Here is a 16,735-nt window from a genome sequence, read left to right on the forward strand (position 1 = left end):
CCAAGATTCCAGAACTGCTTGCCACTCAGGTAACACTTATTTTATCTGCACCAGCCATCTGTATAAAGCTCTAGCTGTTTAAACAGTATCTATTTATTTCATCCTTTTTCACCCAATTTTCTGGTTTTCTCCATGTGGTCTTTTGTTTCTTTCAGCAACACCTGGATTTACGTCTATTTGCGGCCTTCAATTTTTACTTAACCCTAAACAGCACATCTCTCTCTAGTTCGATTCATTATAGATCACTCATGAGTTGTAAATTGAATTCATTCTGTTTAACGTACGAAAAGATAATTACTTTGGTTTGAAATAAATTTATTTATGTATTTCAAAATTTAGAAATCATTTGAATGTGTAAACTTAAATTTAATATGGGCAAGAATGATCAACTATTTGGCATCATGCGTATATGTTAATATTAGTCACATATCATGGGTTTGACATCAAATTAAACCATGTTATATTTTAAAACATAAATCATATTTACTTCTGAACAGACAATTACTTTGTGAAAATGCAACAATATTTACATTCTAACATCTTTATCTTGCACAATAAGCTTGGGGTAATAACGATAATATTAGACCCTATATTAAAAGAGATGTTCAAAAAATTTCAATTTAACTGTCCCTCCGAAGCAAAGTTCAATACAACTCTGATTTATCTGAAATTGGATTCTCTGAAATCCTCATTTATCTGAAAATTATTTACAAATATTGGATAAATGAGTATATCCGAAACAAATCAAAAATCCTCATGCATCCGAAATTCTTTCAGAGCCGAACTGACCGGTGACCTCAGGCTCCCGGCTGGACCGGGGACCTTGGGCTGGAGCGTGGACATCGGGCTTCCGGCAGGAGCGGGAACCTCGGGCTCCCGGCGCAAGCGGGTCCACGGTGGGGGGGGAGGTGTCAGTGATTGGCGGACGCCAACATTTTTTTTGGGTGAGAACTAAACATTATTTTAATGTTTAAAAAGCCTTCCCTTGTTGTTTGTCATTGTTTAAACACTGGTACAAATGATTTGCTGTTGCTACTAGGCTGTTTTGTAAAAATGACCAGTTCTCCGAAAAAAAATGTTTATCCAAAATAGGCCCAGTCCCAACCATTTCAGATAATCGAGTTGTACCGTACATCATTATTGCAACTAATTATTCCCATTTTGAAATAATTTGAATCTTATCAACTATTTTCACAATACCAAAAGATTTTGCAAATCGTGACTGCACTTCTGGAACACCAGTGAATATTGTCAGCTGTTATATACAAACATTCAGTCTTGATGTTGCTGCAAATTAACTTTCTGCTGCTTTATGCATGTGCTCTTCTCATGCCATTTTACCATATTCACAGAAAATTCATAGCAACCAATTAAGAATTCCATTTACTGCTATTACATTAACATTAGATTTCATTATACACCTTGCTTCTGACCTGTTTCATCTCTCAGCACAAGGTACATGTAATTAGAACAATGCAATATGAGAAGTTATTGCTCTCGATTTTAAAAAATAGCTTTTGATTGTGGTTCATTCAACTGAACACTGCATTATATTTCATTCTGCTTGGCTGTTTTTCATTCATCCTTGAGAATAAAAACAAGAGTGGCTTCCGTAACTATAAATGACTTAAGGCAGCTGTTGAAATTTATGCTCAGATTTACTGTCTGATTCACCTAATAGAAACAAAATTTCAAAGAATTAAAACCAATGAAATACAGTCAAATTAAAAATCTCTTGTGAAATGACAGAGTAAAAGGATAATGCAGTTAGAAGATGCGATGGTCTTACTGGTACTTTCATGAGATCTGTTTGTACTCACTCTCTGTGTGAAATGTGTTGCAGGCAGAGAGGTCACAGTGTCCTGCAGCTCCAGGTAGTCCAGTGGAGCCAGGCAGGCCTGGCAGGCCAGGCCGGCCCGGAGGCCCAGGTAAACCCTGGGGCCCTTGTTTGCCCCGTTTCCCTTCACCTCGAGGACCTGCACGACCAAGTGAAAATTAAAGCTCAGAAGTATTTAAAACATCATGTGAGCACAAAGCAACACCTCGTTTAAAGATCCAGAGTGACACAAATTCTCTCTGCTGGCATCCAGAGTCCGATGTGGCACTAATTACAATAATTCCCTTCAGAGTCTTCATGGATCAGCAGGGCAATAGGGGGTGAGGTGTTAAATGGGATGTTATGTAATGTGCATCTTTAAGCCTGAAACATGCTTGAATTGCTTCAGGAGGTGATAATGCTGTATTAGCTCCTGCTGGTGTGAACCTGAGAGAGCAGGGAAGCAGGCACATGCCTTTCTGTACCTTCTGCATGGTCTTACTGCCCTGCCATCCTACATGATGGTTCTGCACAGGTTTCCACTTCCTCTTGAACGAGGCCAGCAATGGTTTATTTCTACATCTAGAACCACAGAGGTCCATGTGCAAGATGGCAGGGCCCTCGCGACACTTCCCAATCTTGGAGGGTGCAAGTTCCAGGGAAGCAGCGAACTCATGCCCAACATAAAATCAGAAAATCACCCCCTCCAAGGAGAAGCAGCCTGGGAGAGGACCCTACAGGACAGGAGACTACAAAAACATCAGCACAGAACAGATCAGATCCTGGTCTTGTCAGCAGAAGGCCTCACACTAGGCTTCAGGCCACTGGCATCTGGAAACCAGGTATCAGGACTGGAAATCAGAGGGTGCTGATAGCAAGCAGGTCTCCTCTCAGGCCTAAGGCACTGACAGGTTCTAATCACATTGAGGTTTTGGAACCAGGGGCTGAGGAGGGTAACGCACAGTCAGTAACTCGAGAGGCTGAGACAGAGTCAATGATCTACAGGCTTTTATTCACAATGGACAGGGACCTCATCCTGTGCCATGACCCAGCCTTTCTGGGGAAGGGTCAAGGTGTTAGAGGCCTTACACAAGGTCAAAAGAGGGAGGGGCCACAGGGACAATCGGAGGATGGGGTGGAACCAGGTAACCACGAATATAGCAGTTCACCACAGAGGGTGACCTGTGTGGGTTCAGGTTCACCGCTAGACCAGAATGGGGGCCACGCAGCTAAAGGTTACAGGAGCGCAGGAGGCAGCAATATTGGAGGATGCGTAAGGATCCACAGACACGTGATGTCTTTTGCTTCTCTTTCTCATCTTGATAGAGGCACTGAACTATCTATGCCTCTCTGTATGAGCCCTCACAAGGCAAACAAAAGAAAAATAAGTTGTGTTTATTTTGCGTATGAAACAATGAAATAACCTTGAATCTTGTTTTCAAGTTCCCTTGTAGCTGTGTGCGCATTTACATTGTCAATCCATTGCTCAGCACATCCATGTCATGAGGCTATCTGTGAGAACATATAATTGATTCACGGGCATCCAATTGTTACTCGAAGGTCATTTTGCGTCAACAGCTTTAAGCATGCTGCTCTGCAAGTAACCATTTGCTATGTCTCAATTGATTGTAGAGATATTGTATGGGATCTTTTTCAGAGATTAGAGTAGATTCCATCTAGAGTAGTGTTTGACACAGGTTTTCATCATATTACATTGAGTTTCAGTAATTGGTTAGGCTTTTTGCAGCTGAAATTCAATTTTTCTTTACCTTGATTCTATGCCAAAGAGGTGGGTAAAATATTAGTACCTTGTTACTAAGATTCAGTTGTATCTAGATTCTTCTAAATCATTGGTTTTCAACCTTTTCCTTTCCACCCACATCCCACCTTAAGCAATCCCTCTGCTGTCGGTGCTCTGTGATGAGTGATGGATTGCTTAAGGTGGGATGTGGGTAGAAAGGAAAAGGTTGAAAACCATGGTTTTAATCGTCCCTCGTGGACTCGTTATGTGCACGGTTTCAGATCTCCGTAGGAAACGGCCCAGTGATAATTTTTCTCAAGCCAAATATTTCAGTGACAATTGGGTCTAGAGCAGTGATTCTCAACCTTCCCTTCCCTCTCAGATTCCACCTTAAGCAATCCCTTACTAATCACAGAGCACTGATGGCACAGGGATTACTAAAAGTGGGATGTGAGTGGAAAGAAAAGTTTGAAAACAACTACTCTAAATTGTAATACCTTAAACCCACAATATATACTGCCTTCCTTTTTAGCAAATTTTGAAATTTGTAAGTCTACTACAACCAAAGGTGAATGAAGATAATCATTCCCTGTACCTGGGGTCCCTCTGGGTCCTTCAGAACCAGGAGCATTGGCTCCTGGGCTTCCTTTCTCTCCTTTTTCACCAGGTTTACCTGTTGACAATAACATTAAATGCAGAGATATTAAAACTGCACAAGATCGAGTGCTTTTCTTTCCATTTTATTTGTATAGGGCTTGATCTCTCAGTGCCTGAGATCAGGTACACAACACCATCAGATGAAGGCAGCAAATCCACTCTTACATTTTAAATGTTTTTATGGCAGCAATAATAAAATCAATGAAAATAGGTGCAGAGGAAGGTCATTCATCTCTTGAAACTGCGCCACCATTCAATCTTTGGCTTGGCTTCGCGGACGAAGATTTATGGAGGGGTAAATGTCCACGTCAGCTGCAGGCTCGTTTGTGGCTGACAAGTCCGATGTGGGACAGGCAGACATGGTTGCAGCGGCTGCAGGGGAAAATTGGTGGGTTGGGGTTGGGTTTTTCCTCCTTTGCCTTTTGTCAGTGAGGTGGGTTACCATTCAATACGATCATGGTAAATCATAGAACTCCAGTACTCTTCTCCCATTTTCCCTCCATATCCCTTGATCCCTTTGGTCATAAGGGGCAACACACAATTTCCTTTTGAATTTATCTAAGGAATTAGCTTCAACAACTTTCTGTGGTAGGGAATTCAATAAGTTCACAATTCTCTGAGTGAAGACATTTCTCCTCATCCCAACCCTAAATGGCTTTCCCCTCATCATCTGACTGCGACCCCTTATTCTCGACTTCCCCAACATTGGAAACATTCTTCCTGCACATAACCAGTCTATTTTTGTCAGAAATCTATATTTCGGTAAGATCTCTCATTTTTCAGAGTACTAATGAGTCCATCCTGATTTACTTCATACACCAGTCCTGCCATCCCAGAAATCAGTCTGGTGAACCTTGCTATGCTCCATCAATGGGAAGAATCTCCTTTCTCTGATTCAGAGACCAAAACTGTGCATAGTACTCAAAGTGGGGACTCACCAGGGCCCTATACAACTGTAGTAGGACCTCCCTCTATGTTCAAAACAAACATGCCATTTGCTTTCTTCTCTGCCTGCCATACCTGCATTCCAACCTCCAATAACTGGCACCTAGGTATCTTTGCACTCTCCCTCAGACTGCCACCCAGCTTAGTCTTATCTGCAAACTTAGATCCTTTTTCTGGTTCATAAATATGTATTGTAAATAACTGGGGTCCCAGCACTAAACTTTGTGGCATTTCCCTGCCAATCTGAAAATGACCCATTTATTACCATTCTCTGCTTCCTGCCTACCACCTAGTTTTCTATTCACATCAACGTATTATCCCCTATGCCATGCTCTCTGACTTTGCACAATAACCTCTTGTCCAGAACTTTATCAGAAATCGAATACACCACATCAACTAGTTCACTGTTGTCCAGTGCACTAGTTACATCCTCAGAATTCTGGAGCACTCGTCAAGTATGATGTCTTGGTTTCCCCTTCATAAATCCATGTGGACAAGCACTACTTCTCTCACTCTTCTCCAAATGCGCAGCCTTGACAATATTCAAACCAAACAATATAATGCTACAGTGCTGTATTCTGTAGACAACTAGACTCCTCCCCCCCCCCCACCCCCTGCAAGGGATTCTTGGGTAATATAGGAATTGTAAAATGGATATTTAGGGCACTCCACAGCCACCTACCAAAATATCAGACTGAGCCAAGATTGTGGAATCAATGGCCAAGTTGCTGGCAGATGATAATTGAGCACAATTGGCGGCTGTGCTGGACACAAGAAACCACCACAAGGATGCTTGCAATTCCATTCACTGCCCTGTTACTTGCAGATTAAATGGGAATCCCCCAAAAGACAGCCAGGATCTGAAATGGGGTGGGGGGGGGGGGGAAGAGAAATCACCACCATTCACCTTCACTACCGATCAGAAATTGGGTTGGCACGTACAATGACATTCCATTACATAGATAAAGAATGGGAAATAAGCTGGCAATATTTTCATGGTCAACATAAGATTGCCTGTCGTAGCTTGAAGCAGGCAAATCAAATTACCTATCTCTCCGGGGTAGCCGGCTTTCCCAGTATTGCCAGGCACACCAGGGATTCCCGGAGGCCCCCGATTCCCAGGTGGTCCTGGCTTCCCCGGCTGACCAACCTCACCAGCAGGTCCCTGGATGATCCGTACCGGCACTGGGTTCGTGGTAAACTCATTCACGACCAAATCAAATTTCAACATGTGACCTAGTGATTTGTGAATAAAGAAAGTAAAGGTTTATTACAAAGGATGATAATTCCGTCAGCTATAATTCACTCATCTGTTTGGACATCACAGATTTTTGTAGTGTTATGAAACTCCTATTGCAGTACAAATAATTACCTGGGGAATGCAAATCCTCAAACTTTTTCTAGGCTCTCTAAGGTGCAGATTTTACACAGTATAAGTTGTCTGACATCGGTGTCGGGGCTACGCAATTGCTCAGCAAAAGGAGCTCCTTCCGTGCAACAGCCTGGATGTCACCCTTGGGCAAGGTGCAGCACCTGTTTCGCCTCCAAATCAGGGTCACGTGAAGCCATGGATTGTAGATGGTTTTTACAAGCAGATTCGACAGATTGGAATTTACGGTTGTAAAAACACTGGGCAGATAAATCTGCTGATCATTGACCAGGGTCACCCGTCCAGTGTGGACATCGCAACTGCAACTGAAGAAGGCAACGGGGAACCATTTCAGTATTTTTCCCTTTTATAATCATGAACCCAACATCGACTGTGGTCTCAGCTCAAAGATGGAGCCTTCACCGAAGGAGAACTCCAACAACTACAATTCTGAAGGTCAGAGATGGTTACGGATGGAGAGACATGACAGCCCACGCCAAATGGCAAGGTACCTGAATGAAATGAGTTGCCCGACAAAATTATAAATTCAAATGTTAGAACAGGATTCAAATGTGGCAGATAAATCTCAAATGATAACAATGCAACACATTAACTGACAGACATTTGATTCAATAAGTAAAATTCTAATTTAAAAAATGCAAGCACATTAAATCATGAATGAAACATGTGACTGAGGATGGATTGCTAACCTGTGAAATTTTACATTCATGAGCTGTGAAATTACAAATAGGTTACTTACATACAAGTACTTAATGAGGCAGACATTACAAAGGCCCAACAGTTGTTATTTATTTTTTAAAATTTAGACATACAGCCCACGAGTCCATGCCGCCTAACTAACACCCCATTAATCAACACCCCCAGTGCATTTTGAAAGGTGGGAGGAAACTGGAGCCCCAGAAGAAAACCCTTGCAGACATGGGGAGATTCTGATGCTATCAGCTTTTGCCTGCTTCTCATCTCAAAAGCTCAGCTGAGAACAACACTCATCAATTCATTTCACTGTTTGTCAATATTGCAATGACTTCGTTGAAATTTTTGGCTCCCAGATAAATCTCTCCCTCTCCCCTTCCCACCCTGTATCAGTAGAATGTCTCAACTTTTGTTTTCCCTCAGTCCAGGCCATGCTAACCCCAGTTTGTGTACCCAAAATGTGGGAAACCCCAAAGGCAGACAGCCTGTCATGTTCCTTTCTTCTGCTCAAGTGGCCTGGTTGATCTCACTTTATCATCACTCGTGCTTTAAATATTTAAATAAATTTGAATGAGAAATGATCAAAGCCAGTATGCCCATTTACCTCCATGCTTTTGCACCACGAATCTTAAACTGTTACTTACTCTGAACAAGCTCCTCGCAAGCTTGGCTAACCATCTGATAAACTGCCGTGAGGGATTGAGGTTCTCCCTGCAGGTAAAACAAAATCATAACTCCAGAGAATTTTGGGGGGATTTGCCGCTACCTTTCCTTCAGAATTATCACCAGGGAAAACAAAGAGAACAAAATTTCACCTTCTCTCCTTTTTCTCCTTTTGTCCCTGGAAGTCCCTGTGAAATAATTATCAAAAATAAATGAGTCATTAAACCAAATACACTTCATACTTGACTGCACCTTGATTAAATGTCAGATACAAACAGATCGATATTTCTAATGAGCTACTTGGGCTGGCTTTGACCAGCCACCCATGTTCTCTGCCAGTTGCACTCCCCTGGCCTGGATGCAGAGGACCAAACTGATTGATAGCCCCCTCCTCCAAGCGCAGAGGAATTCAGCCAGTAAAACTCCCTGTTATTTTTGGCACTTTATCATTACCTGGGATGCTCTTATCATCTTTGACCTGATTTACGTGCTCGGTCCTAATTTTCTTTTGTTGCATACTTACAAATTCTTCAACTATTGCTCTCATGCCCCATCTCGGATTTTCAAAGGAATAAGTTAGTGTTAACACACAAATTTGATCATACACTTAAATTGTTTCTCATTATAACCTCTAATATCCGTGAGTATTCATATATCTATGTATTATGTATTTTTGCCCTTTCCCGACAGTATGATTTTCAAGTATCCACGTGAAAACATCCTTCCAGCCCCATTTGAAATTTTTTATAACAATCTTTTGATTCAGTCAATGAATGTAATCATTGATAATCACCCGTAGTTCTACTTTTTGACAGCTGTGACACACTAAACATTTCCTCTGGACCTGATCTTCAAGAGTTTGGTTGAACAAGCTTTTATAATGATACTTGACTGAAGCTGTGTCAACTGACAGATGTTTAGCCAATCAAACCAGAAAAGGATGGAAATACTCAGCGTCTGTTGAAAGAGAAACAGAGCTAATATTTCAGATCAAAGAGTCTTTGTCAGACTGGGGAAGAAGAAAACAAGTTTTTCAAGCTGCAGGGAGGGTGGATGGGGAAATGTCTCTGTCATGTTGGTTCTGATGATGAGACTTTCTGTTCAGGGACCCCTGAATTGTCTCCCCTCTTGATGAACCATGACTTTTCCTCCATATGCTCTTTCGACAGCATATCATCAATTTCCAAGCCCCTGCCCTTTCTGGGATTAAACAAAGATAGTTCACCTGGACCTCACCTTGTACCTGGACAGCCTCATCGTTCGACAGTTAATCTCTATAATTTCAGTGACCTTCAAAGATATTCTACCATCGGACACGTCTTCCCATTTCACAGGGACTTCATAGTTCACTCTTCTTTACCATCTAGGGGCCCAACAAGCTTTCCCAGGTGAAGCAGTGATTCACTTGCATTTCTTCCAGTCTCATGTCCTGCATTCAACGTTCGTAATGCAGTCGCCTATACAATGGAGAAACCAAACCCAGAATGGATGACTGCTTTGCAGAGGACCTGCATTCAGCGGGTGAGGGTGACAGCAAGGTTCCTGTTGCCTGCCACTTTAATTCCCATCTTACATCCACATTGACCTATAAATCTGTGACCTCTGGCGCTATTACAATGAGGGCTAACACAAGCTTGAAGAAGAGCACCTCATCTTCCATATGCGCATGTTGCACGTTCCATTATTGAATTGCACAGCTTCAGGCAAATTGATTTCCTGATCTTTAACACGGACCATGTCAGGTATTCATTTCCCAGGGATGGCCTTGTACGCATATTACTATACATTCATCATATTTTCTTTGCCCGGCATTTGCCCCACCCATGCCCCAAGCCTCCAGATTCTACCACTCACCTATATGTCAGGAGCAAATTACAAGGGCCACAATTAGGGTGTGGGAGGAAACCAGAGGACCCAGAAAATAAAGTCATTGAAGATCAAGCAAGCTTCACGCAGACAGCACACATGTGAGGTAAAGGTTCAAAGTTTCATTTATTAAAATAATACATTAAAAATGTAATATATTTTATACTTCAACATGTCTGCTGAAAGAGATACAAGGAGTTGCCGAGAGCATTGCCCTGGTGCCCCTAATAATAGGAGAAAGAGAAGCAAAAGAGAGTCCCTTGAGAGACACCAAGTGTCCAGCGCTCCCATAGCCTCTGCAGCCGGACGTACTTCAGTTCTAACCATCAACAACCTGAGCACCAGATCCAAATCTCTGCTACAATCAGGCAGCCTTCAGCGCCTGGGTTCCTTTGGGAGCCTTTCTTGCCTTCAGCACCTTCTCAAATTCCAGTTCCAATGCCTGGTTGCCAAGAGCCAGCAGCCTGCTACCTGAGCTTGTCCACCAGCTGTGCCCACCGAGTCTGCCCCAACATTTCAGGTCTCAGATATATTGTTCAGAGTACATACGTGACATCACATACAACCCTGAGATTCCTTTTTCCTGCAGGTGTGGCAGAATTACCATTAATTAGTCATGCAAACAATAAAGTGTACACAGCATGAAATGTAAACAAACTGGCTGTGCAACAGAGAGAGAACAAAAAGAAAATCAATAAAGTGCACAAGTAAGAGTCCTTAGATGAGCCTCTAATTGAGTTTGTTGTTGACGAGTCTGATAGTGGAGGGGGAGCAGCTGTCCCTGAACAAGGTGGTGAGTCTTGTGGCACAGATACCTCTTTCCTGATGGCATCAGAGAACAGAGCACCTGCTGGATGGTGTTGGTGTTTGATGGTTGCTGCTGGTGTCCAACAGCAGCTTTCCCTGTAGATGTGCTCAATAGTGGGGAGGGTTTTGCCTGTGAATGTCCTGGGCTGAGTCCATTGCCTTTTGGAGGGCTTTACACTCAGGGGTATTGGTGTTCCCGTACCAGACCATGATGCAGTCAGTCAACACACTTTTCACAACACCTCTGTAGGAATTTGCCAAGGTTTCTGATGTCATACCAAACCTCCACAAACTCTTGAAGAAGTTGAGGTGCTGACGTTCTTTCTTCATGATCCCATTGGTGTGTTTGAGCCAGGAAAAATCCTGAGGTAGTGACTCCTGAGAACTTAAATTTGCTCACCCTCTCCACCTCTGATCCCCTAATGATCACTGCATTGTAAACCTCTGGCTTTCCTTTCCTGAAATCAATAATCAGCTCCTTAGTTTTGGTGACATTGAGTACAAGGTTGTTGTTGGTGCATCATTCAGCCAAGTTTCAATCTCCATCCTCTATGCTAACTCAACCCCTTCCTTTATACAACCCACTACCGTGGTATCGTCAGCAAATTTGTAGATCATGTTATTGTCTTACCAAACCACATGGTCGTAGGTGTGAAAGTGAGTAGAGCAGGAGGCTAAGAACACAGCCCTGTGGTGCTCCAGTACCGATGGAGATTATGGAGGAGATGTTCTTATCAATCTTCATTATTGATTAATCATGAGCTGAACCATTTTTCCACTTAGCCCAACTACTTGGCCTTCTCCACATAACCTTTGATGACCTGTCTAATCAAGAACCTATCAATGTTAAATACAACCAATGACTTGGCCTCCACAACCGCCTGTGGCAACAAATTCCAGAGTTACCACCTTCTGGCTAAAGAAATTCCTGTGCATTTCTGTTCTCAGCGGACGCTCTTCAATCCTGAAGTTGTGCCCTCTTTTCCAAGACTCTCCCATCATGGGAAACAACCTTTCCACATTTACTCTGTCAATGCCTTTCAAAATAAAAAAATGTTTCAGAGATTTCCCCCCCACCATTCTCCTAAAATCCAACAAGTACAGACCAAGAGCTGTCAGACGCACCTCATAAGATAAACCATTCATTCCCAGAATTTTCCTTGTGAACTTTCTTTGAACCCTCTCCAACATCAGTACATCCTTTCTTAAATTAGGAGCCAGAAACTGCTCACAACATTCTGTGAGGTCTCACCAGTGCCTTATAGAGCCTCAACATCACATCCCTGTTCTTATATTCCATTTCTCTTGAAATGAATGCCAGAATTATGTTTGCCTTCGCCACCAACTTAACTTTCAGACAATCCTGCCTGACAACAGACTAAGATTTTGCTTTTATCCATTGTTGACCTTATCTCATTTCCTCCTGTCCACATCACCAATTTGTAACACATGCACATGCACACCGTCCTTGTGCAGACAAGATGGTGGCACAGCAGTGTTGCTATTGGTGTGGACCCAACAGAGGAGCAGGGCCATGGCCTTTCAGAGCTCTGCCATGGGATTCCATTGCCTGGCCACCCAACAACAGGATTTAAATTGCCTGCAGAACAGTGATGTTTATTAACAACAAAACTCCTTGGATGCTTGGATCCAAGATGGTAGCACCCATGTTTGGCAGCCCAGGGCTTCAGGCTCCAAGGAAGCAACAGATCAGCGCAGGCCACTGATGAAAGAGATCATCTCCCTACCGAGGAGGTGAAGCCTTGGAAGGGACCCTACAGAATAGGACACCATAGCAAATGACTAGGCTCTAGGTCAGGGTTTGGTGGCTGAAGGCCTCACACCAGGCTACAAGCTGCTTTTGTGACCAGCTTCTGTTAGATTCGAGATTCACAAAGATGCCAATGGTGAGCAGGGCTCCCGTTGGGCCTCAGACTTTGATGGCTTTCTAATGTTTCAGAGGTTTGGAACCAGGGGTTGAGGAAATGGGACTTGAATGCCTGGTGCTCAGGCTCACCATTGGACAGGACAGGAGGCAACACAGCTACAGAGTTTACAGGAGGTTACACCATCGGAGGAGGCAGCAAGATCCTTGGATGCTCATCATCTCCGAAGAGACTCTCTTTTGCTTCTTGTCTGGATAGAGGCGCTAGATTAATGGCACCCTTTTTGTGTGCCTTTGCAGGACAAACAAAGGAAAGATTTTTGGTATTTTGCGTATGTGACAATAAGTGGAATCTTGAATCTGCTTGACTGGGACATTGCAGAGTCACTGAAATATGTGAATGAATGCTCATTTTAGTGCATAAGTGCAATTATGTCACGTGACAAACTAACATCCATTGCAATACTTACGGATGGCCCTACATCACCTGGCAGCCCTTGATCTCCTTGATAACCCGATGGGCCTGTGATACCTATTGGTCCCTAAAAAAAAAGATCATGGCAGAATTTTCTCAATGGCAGTTATGAAATTGAAGCTAAAAATGTAACATTCTATCTAGGTGCACAATCATACCATCAGAGATTTGTCTGTCTATTATTTTATGGGTGTCTTAGCTGCAAAGACACACAGCAAGGTAACAAGTCATTTCAGCCCACAAGCCCATTCAACCCCCGGTATGGTTAAAAAAGTGGGAGGAAACCAGAGCCCCTGGAGGGAACCAAAGTCGACATGGGGAGATCGTGCAAACTCTTTATATAGACAGTGCAGGATTCGAACCTCGGTCCCGATCGCTGGCAATGAAACAGCGTTACACTAACTGTGCCTTTTTAAAACCAGCAGGGAGAGGAATGTACCAGAACGCCATTATCCTTTGTGTATTCCACATCTTCATCTAAAGGGCAAGATGCCAGGAACATGTACCTTGTGAATGATTTAGAAAATACTCCAGAGGCTTGTACTAGTGGCAGAAAACAAAATAGCAAAGAATGATATGATTAAGCACTTATGACCAGCCGCTTTGTTTTAAACTGAAACAGAATTAAATTTCTTTCATCAAGTTTGATAATCACTGAGCCCTCAAAGAAAACTTGAGATATTATTTCCTGCTCACAAACATAAGTTCCTTCAGTAGGGAATTCTGAATCATCATGTTAATTGAAATAAAACAAGTTACATCTCCTACTTTACTCTCAATTAATAACCATTCAATTAGCAAACCGTGTTGCCATAAATTGGCCAAGCCACACAGAGGAATGAAATTGCTGTAGGCAATATTTAGTGTACTGTAGGAAATTGGGCTGGGCCACCCCGAGAGCTTGTCAGAAGCTCCATAAAGACACAAAGCTAGTTGAGGAGGGTTTGTCTGAATGTCCAGATGTCAAAGATATGTGACAGCAGTGCAGAGATGTGGAAGTCACATGTTGGCCTAATTGTAAATCTGTACAATAAACCCTCATCTCATCATAGACGGAACCCAAGGTCAAGATTGAGACTGTAATCCATGGAACATGTACCTGAAGGAGATTATGCTAATCAATTGAAATATAAATTATAAATGTCAGAAAATAAGAGCCTTTTGATTGCATAAGCCTGTGTGAAACTTAGTAGGAAGAAACTTTTTCTCTTAACTCTTAAAAATGAAGCGGCACAGATTTAAACTAATTGGTGGATGGACTAATGGAGAGATGATTGTTGTCTGCATTTCAGCGAGTCTGGAGCTCACTGACAAAATTATTGCTCAGGGCAGGAACCCTCAAAATTTAACAGTGCCTGGTTATGCACATAAAGAGCAGTGATCTGGAAGGTGGGATTAGATTAGGTGACTCGTTTACTCTGGCCACTTTATCCAAAGTGGGTTGAATCATCTCCTTTTTCATAAATTTTCATTTGAGGTATGAATGAGAAGGACAGCATGCATTGTCAAAAACTCTCCAGATCTGGGATTTGTTGTTTCTTTTGGAGATGGAGATGGATTGTCAGGAATAGTCAAATTTTCCATATTTGTTTGATGTAACTGCCAGGATGGCTGAAAAGAACGTTGATGGGCATACCTTTTTCAGATCAGTAATTCACACGATTTTAATGCAAGACCCCTTGATACATTAACTTATTCTATACTTTATGATTTACTTCAGTGGGTAAATCCCTCAGTTATGGTGGAAAAGGGAAGAATGAGACATGAACACTCTTTTTTATACCATAGATGTTGAAAATGTTTTGATTTATAACTTCTTCGAAACCAAATAAGAGATGATGAGTGAATATAACGTAACATTGCTTTTAATGTTCATTTTTAGCAAGAGACTTATCAATGCATTCCACAAACATGATTTTGAGCCTATAGTTTTCCTACTATAATTGACAATTTAAAATATTAATGAAAAATAGAATATCCTTTTCCCATGAACAATCCAATCCAAACAACCTATTCCTTTCATTTCTGATCAGGACATCATTCAAACATCCACAGGCCAAAAGGATTCCAAACATTTTCTCCACACAAGTTTTTAAATGTTCAAATTTAAAATTAGACATACAGCACTATAACAGGTCCTTTCGGCCCACGAGCCTGTACCACCCAATTGTCCTACAACCTCTGGTAGGTTTTTGAAGGGTGGGAGGAAACTGGAGCATCCAGAGAAAACCGAAGCATAAATGGGGAGAATGTACAAATTCTTTAAAGACAGAGCGGGATTCGAATGCAGGTCCTGATCATTGGTGCTGGAAGAGCTTTGCGCTAACTGCTATGCTAACCATTATTTCTCACTTCTTATCAAACAATTTTCTTTATAAGTAAACTTACTCTTGGTCCAGGAAGTCCTGGGGGTCCAATTGCACCTTCTAGTCCTCTTGTCCCCTAAAACATTCACATCATTGCATAATTCATAAGCACTCAGTCTGTTCATTGGCAATATGGAAATCAGAAGTTGTAGTTCCATTCCAATCTATGCCTTAAACTGTCAGATTCATTCCCGCTACAAGATTGAGTTAATAAAGGTAAAGGTTCCATTACTATCATGCAATACTACATTTAGAATGTAGCGTGCATGAAATTCTTTAAGGAAGACAGAGAGTTGCCAATTTGTCCATCACCCTTCACAGGGAATTAGGCCCCAATGAAGAATGAACTCGCGACCCCTGGCTTACAAGGCCAAAGCTCTAACCTCTGAGCTATTGAAGCCTCTATCCATTGGAAGTAAATTCTCCTGATTTCAAACAAGATAAATGATTTATCAAACGATTTTAAAATGTCACAATTTAGCCACACTTTCAGTATTCTGAGCCAACTTTTGAATGTTCCCTGATAAATTTTCTTATATTCATATCAAGTCAATTAAAGATCAATGAAAGAAAGATGATTTCTAATTGTTCTATTCTCAAACAGTCAGTGTTAAATGGAAAAGGCAGATTAAATATGTAGCTTCATTATACAATGTTAATGGTGAATTTTCCCCCTGGGACCAGGTTACTTACCCAGCCTTCCTTCCTCTCCTACTTTGTTTCCACCTTTTGAGTTAGAGAAGGGTTGGTGAAGGTTTGCAAATTTTTTTTTGTATTTAGCATCTCACCTGACCCTAGAACAACCATTTCTGATGTTTAAGTTACCCCCCCCACCCCCCCACCACCTCCTTATCAATCAAGTATAAAGTCCAGTGCAGAATTGAGGAAATGCTGTGCTTTTAGAGGTCCCATCTTTTAAATGAGATTTTTAAACTGAGATTAACTGCCCTCTTATGTGAATGTACAGGATCTGAAGAACAGATGGGGAGTTTTCACTGGGAATTAAAGAACATTTATCCTTTAATCAACATACTAAGAAAGATTACCTGATCTTTACCCCATTGCTTCTTGCGGCAAATGTGAAGAAGTTGACAATTACTTCCCCACAAAAAAAAATGACGAGAAGACAGGTCTTCAAACGTAAAGGCCTAAACACAGCTGCATTTACTTTCTATGACTAATCTTCACACTCCTTGCTGTGTGCAGTATGATCGCAGATAACAAACCAACAAAAAAGACATAGTTGATTTGAAGAGATGTTGGTGTTCCCCATTTTTCAAAGAGAGGTTTAATTTATTCAAATCCAGTTTGATCTTTCTCTTAAATATTAAACATTTCTCAAATGATACAAAGGGCATCAATTCACTGTTGGTGTCACCTATTCCAGAGCAGTTGGGTAGCAGGACATCAGGTTGACTTGATGGTGTTCCT

At 41.9% G+C, this 16,735-nt stretch overlaps 1 protein-coding gene across 4 annotated transcripts in view; it reads right to left on the minus strand.

The window, feature by feature from the left end:
* Nucleotides 1-357: 357 nt before the first annotated feature.
* Nucleotides 358-16,735, minus strand: part of LOC138735658 (collagen alpha-1(XIV) chain-like) — a 109,183-nt gene continuing 92,805 nt past the window's right edge. Inside the window, exons 41-48 of one of the 4 annotated variants that reach the window (XM_069883808.1) lie at nucleotides 15,327-15,380; nucleotides 12,934-13,005; nucleotides 8,058-8,093; nucleotides 7,887-7,953; nucleotides 6,207-6,395; nucleotides 4,153-4,230; nucleotides 1,821-1,976; nucleotides 358-1,674 (exon numbers count right to left, since the gene is read on the minus strand). In XM_069883808.1, the coding sequence (XP_069739909.1) occupies nucleotides 1,628-1,674; nucleotides 1,821-1,976; nucleotides 4,153-4,230; nucleotides 6,207-6,395; nucleotides 7,887-7,953; nucleotides 8,058-8,093; nucleotides 12,934-13,005; nucleotides 15,327-15,380 (699 nt within the window). In that variant the 3' untranslated portion in view covers nucleotides 358-1,627. Of the gene's footprint in view, nucleotides 1,675-1,820; nucleotides 1,977-3,008; nucleotides 3,329-4,152; nucleotides 4,231-6,206; nucleotides 6,396-7,886; nucleotides 7,954-8,057; nucleotides 8,094-12,933; nucleotides 13,482-15,326; nucleotides 15,381-16,735 lie in introns of those variants that run through there. The other 3 variants (XM_069883809.1, XM_069883810.1, XR_011339851.1) reach the window with 3 other exon arrangements.

This window comes from Narcine bancroftii, chromosome 6 (genome assembly GCF_036971445.1).
Source record: "Narcine bancroftii isolate sNarBan1 chromosome 6, sNarBan1.hap1, whole genome shotgun sequence".
NCBI classification, from domain to species: Eukaryota; Metazoa; Chordata; class Chondrichthyes; order Torpediniformes; family Narcinidae; genus Narcine; species Narcine bancroftii.